Here is an 11,057-nt window from a genome sequence, read left to right as displayed (position 1 = left end):
CCAAAAAAAAAAAAAAGAAGCACAAAAAAAACTCCACACCAAACAAACAAAATTTGTTGGAAGTGTTGCAAAGAACTTATATCTCTCTCTGTTTCTGCAGTTCTTCTGTAAGAAGGCATGTTTTCAGAGACTATTAACCTACCAGCGTGATATTCTATTGCATTTTATATCTTTTTTATGCAAGACAAAAAGTAGGACAAAATGGGTCCCCTAACGCTGTAATTTGAAGAACATACATGGTGGACTGAAGGCAGATTTGCTCATTTGCAATCCAGCGCTTACAGAAAATAATATTTCAAATTTTTGAAATTAACTCCGCACCTTGATCTCTTCCAAAGACATTCAGAGTTACACTGATGTAGTATTCTTACCAAACACATCATAACATTTAGCAAGACATGCAGATATGAATTCATGGTAGGCATTTTAATGTTGTTAGAACAAGTCCTTATTTTAACTGGAAAGACGACTTGGATTTCATTACTTTCCTGAACACAGACACATGACTGCTATTAACCACTAGATGCCACAGTTGCTCATATAACAGCAATCCAGTCTTTGCTTTGCTCCGTCCACAAAAAAACAAGCAAACAAACAAACACACATTTCCAACAGATTTCCCTGTGGTGTATCAAAATACTCATACATTGAGCTAAAAATACAACTGCAGGTAGACACTTCTAAGATTTCTGCTCCAAATATCCTCACACTCAACTCTTTTCATAGCCCTCTTTGATAGCACAAAATAGCTTGCAGTTCAGTTTCATCTTGGATGTGTTTAAAATATTTATGGTCATCTCCCACCTCCCAGGTTCACTTGTTTATTTATTTATTTTTCTGTTGACAAAGATAAGTGCTGTTTCCCCTGCTGTCAGACCCAAGGAATTGGAGCTGCTGACATGGACTAGAAGAGTAACTCCAGTGATTGTGAGAACAGTGGAAGCATGTAGGTGTCATATGTCATCCCTGTGTGACCCACAGCTGCAAGCAAAAGACTAGGGGCACTGTGGCAGTAGAGTGTGTGGGTGTGCATGGGGCCCTCACTGCTGAAGGCAGTGCTGCAGATAAGTTGCAGGACTCAGCCGAGCTGAGCATGCAAAGCACAGGCAGTGGGAGACTGCTTTTAAGTAGAAGACTTCTATGGGAAGCTGAGATGCCCATAATGCTGATAATCCCTAATGCTGTAATGAATGCTTTTGAAGGATGGTTGATTCTGAGGTACAGTGCTTACGTTGTTATTGCAGCCTTGCTCAGCCAGGACAGCATCTCACGGCCATTGCCAAGTCCAAGAATGCTGGTTGCTATTAATCAGCTTTTAATTTTATTAAAAATTCTTACCTCTTTTCGGCTTTCAGAAGGGGGATAAGCAGTCAATTCTCAAAAGCACACAGGCAAACTCACGAAGGAGGATAAAGGCAGCCTGCCTCAGGTGCCACAAGCCTAAGGCCTGAGGTGGGACTGCTTGGGGTTGCATAAACAGCTTGGGCCTGCACAAACTGCTTCAGGCCACTGTGGTGACAGCTATAAGCAAGTACATAGATGGGCCTGGTAACCAGATGTTTGCTGACGGGCATGATAAACACTCCAGCCTGTACGTAGAGAGGCAAACAGCAATGAATACCTCTGGAAAGGACGTTCAGCCTCAGGGCAGCCAGACAGTGTGCTGCCTGAGCCTGAGCTCTCACAGCTCAGAGATATGAAGAGTACATAGTCCATTGCATTTTGAAGGAAAGACTGAAAATTACTCCTGTGAGTGACCTCTTCATAGCTAAGGACCGTCTACTGCAGGCTTTTTATCTTCCGTTAGGTGGGCAGATCAACTTCTGTCTATTTGGAAAAAGGCCTGACACTCTTTTCCTACTGCTCCATCACTTTTGTTGTCATTGCACAATGCTGAAGCCTATTCCCTTCTTTTGTTCTGGCATTCATATATGAGACTTAAAAAAATGATAATAGGCAACTCATGGCCTTTGAGAGCTACAAAATGGGTGATTTTGCTGGCAAACAATTGAACATACATCACTGCTTCTTCATTAACTCGAATTTATTCCTGTGAGATGACAATTGAGCACTAGGAATCATTGTGGAACTTTATGGAGGAGATTTTCATGGGAGATTTTTTTTCTGGAGATGAGCAACTTGCATGTGGTGGATATAAACATGAGGGATGAGAGTGATCCCTTCCTGAAGGGAAGCCATCCAAACCTGGACAGGCTAGAGAAGTGGGCCCATGAAAACCTTGTGAGGTTCAGTAAGGCCAAGTGCAGGGTACTGCACTTGGGTCGGGGCAATCCCAGGTATTTATACTGACTGTGAGAAGAACTCTTTGAGAGCAGCCCTGTGGAGAAGGACTTGAGGGTCCTGATAGATGAGAAGCAGGACATGAGCTAGCAGTCTGTGCTTGCAGCCTGGAAAGCCAACTCTGCATTAAAAGAGGAGTGGCCAGCAGGGAGAGGGAGGTAATTGTCCCCCTCAGCACTTGTGAGGCCCCATCTGGAGCACTGCATCCAGGCCTGGGGCCCCCAGCACACAAAGACAAAGAGCTCTTGGAATGGGTCCAAAGGAGGGCCACTAAGATGATCAAAGGGCTGGAGCACATCTCTGAAGAAAGATTGAGCGAACTGGGCTTGCTTACCTTGAAGAAGGCTCTCGGGAGACCTCATTGTGGCCTTCAAGTACTTGAAGGAAGCTTATAAACAGGAGGGAGTATGGCTGTTTATGAGGGTGGATAGTGATAGGACAGGGGACAATGGTTTTAAACTGAGACACAAGAGGTTTAAGTTAGATATTAGGAGGAAATTTTTCACTCAGAGGGTGGTGACACACTGGAACAGGTTGCCCAAGGAGGTTATGGATGCCCCATCTCTGGAGGCATTCAAGGCCAGGCTGGATGTGGCTCTAACCAGTCCCCATAGCAGGGGGGTTGAAACTAGATGATCGTGGTCCTTTCAACCCAGGCCATTCTATGATTCTATGATTCTCCCGGCACCGCACTCGTGTCATTCAGGAGCTCATCTGGGGCAGACACGGCACAGGATGCTCCCGCCGCTGCCGTCCTCGGGCGACTCGCAGCCACGCCCGCCGAACAGCCGATGCGCCGCCGACTCCCGATGTCTGACCGGGGCCCGGCCGTTGGGGGGCGCCGGGGTCCGGCGGGGCATTGGAGTCCGGGCCCATCGACGGGGCTACGGCGCGGGGCAGCTCAGTGGAGACCTAAAAAAATCGTTTCCTTCCGGAGCGACGATGGCGGGGCTGTAACTTCTCCGGTTCGGACTGGGCATCGGCGTCCTCCGGAGTGAGGCGCTCGGAAACCGCGGAGGAATGTAGCGGAGCGGCAAGCGAGGGCCGCTGCCGTGTGGAGGAGGCTGAGCGGTAGGAGGGGCGGGGAGGGACCAGCCGCGGCAGTGACAAGGTGCCAGCGAAGCCGAGGGGACGCTGCTAGGGCTCCACCGCCCACGTCGCCGCCCGCCCGGAGAAGTTTGCCTCGGGAGCAGTGCAACCGCCGGGGCCACCGCGGCCGGGCAGGGGAGCCGCGTCCGAAGCCGCCGCACCCGGAGCCGCGGCGGGACGGGTGTCGCCTCCGGCGGGACGCGGTGGGGGGACGTCGCCCCGCCTGCGCCATGGCAGCACGCTCGCGGAGACCCTGGCTGAGCGTGGTTCTGGGGCTGGTGCTGGGCTTCACTGCCGCCTCCTGGCTCATCGCTCCCCGGGTGGCCGAGATGAGCGAGAAGAAGCGGCGCGGCGCCAGCCTCTGTTCCTACTACGGCCGCGCGGCGGGGCCGGGGGCTGCCGGGGGCGCCGGCGCGGCGGTCGAGCAGCCGGCGGCCGCGGCGGTGCTGGGAGGCACGGGCGTGCGGAGCAGCCCATGGGAACTGCCGGCGGGAGAGGAAGGCACGGTGTTCAGCCCCGCCGCCGGCGGAGAAGCGGAGCAGGAGGAGGAGGAGGAAGGCGGCGAGAAGCGGAGCGGGCGGCCCGGCGGCAGCCGCAACGGGAGCGGTGACTGGGGAGGCGCGGCGGGCTGCGCCAAGCCTCGCAACTTCCTCTACGTTGGGGTAATGACGGCCCAGAAGTACCTGGGCAGCCGGGCGGTGGCGGCGCAGCGGACGTGGGCGCCCTCGGTGCCGGGCCGCGTGGAGTTCTTCTCCAGCCAGGGCTCGGCCGCGCCCCCAGGGCTGCCCCTGCTGCCTGTCGTCGCCCTGCCCGGCGTGGACGACTCCTACCCGCCGCAGAAGAAGTCTTTCATGATGATCAAGTATATGCACGACCACTACCTGGACAAGTACGAGTGGTTCATGCGGGCGGACGACGACGTCTACATTAAAGGTGACCGCGGGTGTCCCGATAGTTGGAGGGAGGCAGGGGAGCACTGGACGCTTCGCGGAAAGAGGCCGTCCCGTCCCACCCGGCAGCGCCCACCGCGGGGGCTGCGGTGTGGCGCTCCTCGGAGGCGGCGTCTTCAGTTACAGTGAGAATTCTCACGTGGCTGAGTAGCACTGCAAGCCGAGCAGACCTCAAAGTCTACCTGTAAAGCTGCTGCTGCGCTTCGCAGCGCGTTCAGAAAGTATTGGCCCAGGTGCCGCGTGGGTGTTGTAACACCGTTAGTTAAGGACGTTCTGCAGCCTTCTCCCTTTTGGTATGTGCTTGCCACTGCCTAAGGAAAAAAGTTGCTTTCTGATAACAAGAGAAAAACCACTGTTATTTGTTATTCCTAGGGAGGTATGGCCAAATGGCAGAGGCATGAGTCTGGGTTATGAGCATGGTACAAACTGTAGAAATTTAACTTGAGGTAACTGCACTATTTGTCGCTTGGTTTGTCTGAGTCATTTAATAGGTTCCTTACTTGTCAGCTGTCATTCATCCCTGAACTGTTTACACACCACACCTACATGGATTTGGTTGCAGGAGTAAAAGCTGACACTGTTGTCTTTGGGCTTAGTTCTGAGTTGTAGTTAACCTGTCTTTAATCGGGTGCAAGTTAAACCTGTGTGCCAACTTTAAATTTCAGGTAAATGCTGAATTACATTTCTTGCAAAAAATTGGTAAGCCATTTAAAAGAAAATGCTGGATTTTTGCCATGTTCCAAGGGGAAGAACAGGAAATTATTCTGTATCAAAGGTTTCTTCTAATTTAGGCTTGAGCTCATCTTTTCCAAAATCAGTCTCATTAGAAATAATACCTGACATTTTTCCTCAGTGTCTCTTCCTCCTCAGCTTAGAACTATATTGACAAATTGTCTCGGATTAGAGTTTTAAACTACTGAGGGAATGATTTCCATGTGTTGGCTGAATAGTGTAAGGCTTTGATTATGTTCTCTCTTCAGGCTACATGAAAGTGCCACTGAAATATTAATTGAGGATATTCATTTTAAAAAACAGTCTGAGACATATGAAGTTGCCCAGGGATACTACACTGGAGGTAATTTCCTATGATAGTCTAAGGTGCCTGTTAGATTGCAGAGAACAAGCTTGAAATGCAGGAAAACAGATGGCTGACTAAGTAGACAGATAACAGTGGTTTTTTATTTTTTCAGGTGAAAAATTGGAGGAGTTTCTTCGCTCGCTGAACAGCAGTGAGCCTCTGTATTTGGGACAGACTGGTCTGGGTAACATTGAAGAACTTGGGAAGCTGGGACTTGAGCCTGGAGAGAATTTCTGCATGGGAGGGCCAGGAATGATATTCAGCCGGGAGGTTCTGAGGAGGATGGTGCCACACATAGGTGAATGCCTTCGTGAGATGTACACCACTCACGAGGACGTGGAGGTGGGCAGGTGCGTCCGAAGATTTGGAGGAACGCAGTGTGTTTGGTCCTATGAGGTAAGTAAAAGGATTTGTCCCACAGGGTTGTTTATTTACACAGTTTTGCATCTTGCAGAGTATCTGCCATCTCTTTCCACTATAATTAGGTTTTGATAAATGCATTAGAATGTAAACTGCAGACTGCAAGGAAAAGTGATAGGAAAACATTCATAGCATGTGGCTGCAACCATCTACTATTTCTACTTGTACTTTTTAGTTTTCATTTAGTGATGGTTACTGTAGCTTGTATCTGTGAGCAGCCATGTTGTAAGTATTGCTATCTGGCAAGTTGCTAAAGCATTACCTGTAGGTTTTCTATAAATAATCCTTGGCAGGGTGCTGCACCATTTGATGTATGATGTTGAAGTTGGACCCTTTCAGAAATCATTTCTATATAAGCATCTGGCATATCATATTTTTCTGTGGCACAGATTCATAAAATACACTGTAGTATTTGAAGAGGAATTGCCTGTATTTTCTTAATTATTCGGATGCATTTGAATAGAAATCCTGATGGACAAATGTAGAAATTGGGACTAATTTTTTCCTTATACAGATACGAAATTGTTATATTGCCTGTGTCCCTGATACACTTTCAACAGTATTTTACTTAGTGAACGTATTTTACTCAGTGTTTAAATTTATGACAGGCACATACAGCATAACAAATCTTAGTATGCTTAGGTCCTTCTGGGAAAAAATGACTTCATTCAGTAGCAACATTTTCTGAAGTAATAAAGATGTGTTGCAGCTCCAAAAAAGTTTGTTTGCGGTGCTGAGACTAGGAATCAGGGCTATTTCATTAAAAAACATTGTGGTTAATGGCAACATCATCTTTGCAGATTGAAATAGACTGTGCAGCTGACCGGAAGGGTGAAGAGTGATAGCATAAAATTTTAGTTATTTTGATTGGTTCTTTAATATTAATCTTTGCTTGTCCTTGTGATGTTACCTCATAAAACAGAAAAATCATTTAAATGGGCCACTGAAAGAGGTTTATGTTATTAAAGACAAAAAGTCAAGAAAAATAATTGTTTTTCTGCATTGATTTTTTTTTTTTTTTTTTTTTTTCTGAAAGGCCTGGAAAAAGGTGTCTATTTAAAAATGGGTTTGGTAGGCTGCACTGAATGAATGATGAGAGAACTGTAAATCTTAAATTGCTAATATGGATTAGGAGGTGGAAATCTTATCTCTTATTCCACTATAGAAATGTGTTTTTAAAGACTACTTCAACAAGTGGTTTGAATTAAAAGGTGATAAAATACACCAGCTGCACTGCTAGAGCAGGGAATGTATTTATTGTGCAGGTGAGGATTAATATTATACTAGTAGTTCTTAGTCAGACTTTTAAGCACTGGTAGCTTAATTCTATATTCTGATGTATTTGGACTTTGCTTGTGAAAGTTCATTTTAAAATTCTTAATTCTTAAATGCCTGCTTATTTATATCAGAATTCTAATTCTGGCCTGACAGTAGTATCTTGGTTTTTTTTTCCTTTTTTCTTTTTTTTGTTTTGTCATCTTGGGAAGAAAAGTGATGATAACTTGCTTATAATTCACTACTGAATGTAAGTGGGATAGAGCAAAATATGAGTTTGCTTTTTTTCTGTTTTGGAGACTTGTGTCTAGGATGGACTGCAAAGCGTGTTTCACATTTGTCTTGAAGGGGTTTTGTACTGAAGTAATGAACTTAGTCCTGCTGGGCTGCAAGGTTTTTACGAACATCACTACCTTTAGGGAGATTTTGAGGTTTGAATGTATAGCTGAAAACTAATGTGAACTGGGAGCAATTCCATTCAGGTTTGTAGGAATAGAAAACCTCCGGAATAAAGTTGAATCTGTGTGACATAATTTTGTTACTGGATTTATTCTCTAGGAACGGGAACTGAAAGTCTTTTTTGTTGTTGAAGATGAAGGAAGTTGAAGAACTTATGAGAAAATGTGATGTGCTTGATCTTTGCCGGGTGCCTCTGGTGGTGTAGGTGAACCTGACTGCCACTCAGGCTTTGTTTTGTTCCTGTGTAGAGGTACAGCCAGAATGTTGTGCTTGCCTGTGTGCCTATATTGATTTACACTTACACTGGCTGGCAAGGAAAGGACTACAGTGTTATTTTAAGAGTGTTTTTCTCCATCAGAAAGAACAGGAAAAGAAGAGGTATATCAACCTGCAATAACTGTTGCTTAGAGAGTAATTTTCTGGACTTTAATCCTTCTTGTGCCCAGTAGGAAGCCAGGGCTGAGAACCTATCTCCCACATGCCAACTAAGTTATGGCTGAGATGATCTGTCTCTCTGTTTCCGCTGACAGCACTCTTCCTCTTTAAATCACAAGTTAGTCACTGGATTGCTGAGAAAGCTAGTCTAATAGCAGAATTTTTGGGGCACCTTGGGTGGAGCAGATGAGAAACAAGCCTGCCTTGGGGCTGCTGTTTGTCAAATGCCCACAGTCAGCATTAAAGGTGGCTGTTGCTGGTGTGCAATGGCTGCCCAGTACAGGTGTTCTGCTTTGCCTACCATGCTCTGCATGCCTGTGGTGAACTGGATGGAGTGAGGGTGAACCATCCAACTCTATGTCCCTGTGTGACGGAGAGACAAAGGGGCGATGGTGTTTGGGAGTGTCTGGGAGAACAGCATTAGGCAGGTCAGGAGTAACAGCTGAGTGATAGTAGCAGTGCAGTGCTCCAGCATGGGCAGGAGAGACTGATGGAGCCCTGTGTTGTGCTCAGATCGTTTTCTTCTTGCTTTTTGCAGGAAATCCATCTTTGTTCAGATGCGGTTTTCAATTACGTCTTAACTTATTGTCCAGTGTTGGCAATGCTGTAGTGATTAAGGTGTGATTAAAACTGGCACATTTGCAAAAAATGCCTCTCTAAAAAGTCTCAGAGATTTTTCTTTTTCAGCTTTAGCATCTTCTGCTTTCCCAGATCAATAATAATAGAAATTAAATAGGATCTTTTGTGTTCTCAGAGTCCATATTTCAAGCGACCAACTCTCCTCCACTAACTTTGAAGCCTAGAAGAGCTTTGCCGTGGATGAAGAGGGTAGCTTGGCGTTAATGGTTCACACTTTGTTTTATTCTTTGGAAAGTAGAGATACAGTTGAAAAACAGACATCGTGTTCCATGCTTTGCTTTTTATGAGGATCTATTTTGTAAAGGGCTATTATGTAAATGAAAAAAACCCAAAACTCGAGAAGGCCGATTGCTTTATTCTCATCCCTTCCTCTTTTCTTTTCTTTAAACTGATCTTTATGGTGTTAAAAGATAGCTTTGTAATGAGTAATCTAAGTACATAACAAATCAGAAAAGGAGAAAATAAATAAGGTGACTAACAATTCTAACAGAAACCAAACATCTTCAGAATACAGATACTATCAGTGACCCAGGAGATTTTTTTTGTTTTCCAGAAATGGAAAGGTGAGAAATGCAACATAAAACTAATTAAGATTTTGAGACTTTTATTCTAATGCTAAGTTTGTAAGGGTTGTCTTTTTGTAGACTTCATTCTACTTTCTACAGGAGAAAAAAGGCATTAAAACTACGTTCATAGAAATTGGACTATACACTTTCAGTGTTTTCGTGATGCATGCTTTGATATTGAAAAAAAGTAATTTGACTGTACATACAAGCAATCCACATTAATGACTGCATATATTTTCCCACTGTTTAATAGTCTCGTCTCATCAACTTTTTTTTAAATTTTATTTTAAATAGAGGAACTCTTTAGTATCGTATTTGTTTTCTATTCCCAGTACTTACAGTAAGTATCCTGCAAAGATATCTCTTTATCAAATTGCTTGCCCTGGTACTGTGACTGTCTCTTGAGGTATAGGAATGCCTACTAATCATCTTCTGCTGGAAATACTTTCTTTAAATGCTGATTTTCCTTTCTTATGTCTCATAATTTTTGGTGAGGGACTTAGCTGTTTGTGTTTTGGTGGTCCTTTTTGGAGCCAGGGATTGGACTTGGTGATCCCTGTGAATCCCTTCCAGCTTGGGATATTCCATGACTCTCTGACTTTGTCTCTCTCTATTTTGAAGATGTCGGATAAAAGTGGAGCTTTCAGTTGAACACCATACAAGCATTAGGGGTGTATTTGTCTTTGGTGAAGATAGGATGGTGTTTTATTGTTAGGATACTGGCATGCTTAATTCTGAAGCAGAGATACCTAAGCAACTGTACTTGGGCTGAGCAGCTACATTAGATGTTTACTTAAATGCAACCATTATATTAAGAAGGCATAGAATAAGCTGTCAGTGATCCTAGAGAAAAAAATGTATGAAAGTGTGAATAATTAAGGTAGTGGCAGTGTCTGAGGTTGTGAGGAAAGGAATAGAATCACAGAATCACAGAATTGTAGAGTTTGGAAGGGACCTCCAGAGATCATCGAGTCCAACCCCCTGCCAAAGCAGGTTCCCTACAGCAGGTCACACAGGTCGGCATCCAGGCAGGTCTTGAACATCTCCAGAGAAGGAGACTCCACCACCTCCCTGGGCAGCCTGTTCCAGTGCTCCGTCACCTCACTGTAAAGAAGTTCTTGCGCACATTTGTGAGGAACTTCCTGTGCTGCAGCTTATGTCCGTTTCCCCTTGTCCTGTCTCCACTCACCACTGAAAAGAGACTGGCCTCACCACTATGGCCCCCACACCTCAGATATTTATAGACCTGGATCAGGTCCCATCTTTAGTCATCTGTTCTCAAGGCTGAACAGACCCAGTTCACTCAGCCTTTCTTCATAGGAGAGATGCTCCAGTCTTTTTTCTACTGAGGAGCACAAAAGAATAAACGATTTAGAATGATCACAGAGGCCTCAGAATGTGCTTTCTTTAACTATTTCTTATTTAAAGTTACCTTGGTACAGCAACATTAATGATAGATATCAAAATTGATCACTTGATATGGTTCTCACCGGATTAGAAAAGTGATTTGTATTTCCATACCATTTTAGTACAGTATTTCATAGAATCACAGAATGGCCTGGGTTGAAAAGGACCACAGTGATCGTCTAGTTCCAACCCCCCCGCTATGTACAGGGTTGCCAGCTACTAGGCGAGGTTGCCCAGAGCCACATCCAGCCTGGCCTTGAATGCCTTCAGGGATGGGGCATCCACAGCCTCCTTGGGCAACCTGTTCCAGTGTGTCACCACCCTCTGTGTGAAAAACTTCCTCCTAATATCTAACCTAAACCTCTCGTGTCTCAGTTTAAAACCATTCCCCCTTTTCCTATCACTATCCACCCTCATAAACAACTGTTTCCCTTCATG

General features: G+C 45.3%; 1 protein-coding gene across 1 annotated transcript in view; it reads left to right on the top strand.

Annotated features, from left to right (window-relative positions):
- Positions 1-3,620: 3,620 nt before the first annotated feature.
- The window catches only part of CHSY3 (chondroitin sulfate synthase 3), a 144,083-nt gene continuing 136,646 nt past the window's right edge, over positions 3,621-11,057 (top strand). Inside the window, exons 1-2 of the mRNA XM_042822957.1 lie at positions 3,621-4,323; positions 5,531-5,814. Of these exons, the coding sequence (XP_042678891.1) occupies positions 3,621-4,323; positions 5,531-5,814 (987 nt within the window). The remainder of the gene's footprint in view (positions 4,324-5,530; positions 5,815-11,057) is intronic.

The sequence above is a fragment of the Centrocercus urophasianus genome, unplaced genomic scaffold (genome assembly GCF_019232065.1).
Source record: "Centrocercus urophasianus isolate 14NV4802_14NV808 unplaced genomic scaffold, USGS_Curo_1.0 seq_21, whole genome shotgun sequence".
In the NCBI taxonomy this organism is placed as follows: Eukaryota; Metazoa; Chordata; class Aves; order Galliformes; family Phasianidae; genus Centrocercus; species Centrocercus urophasianus.
Note: the sequence above shows the minus strand (reverse complement) of the source record. Positions and strands in the feature narration are given on the sequence as shown.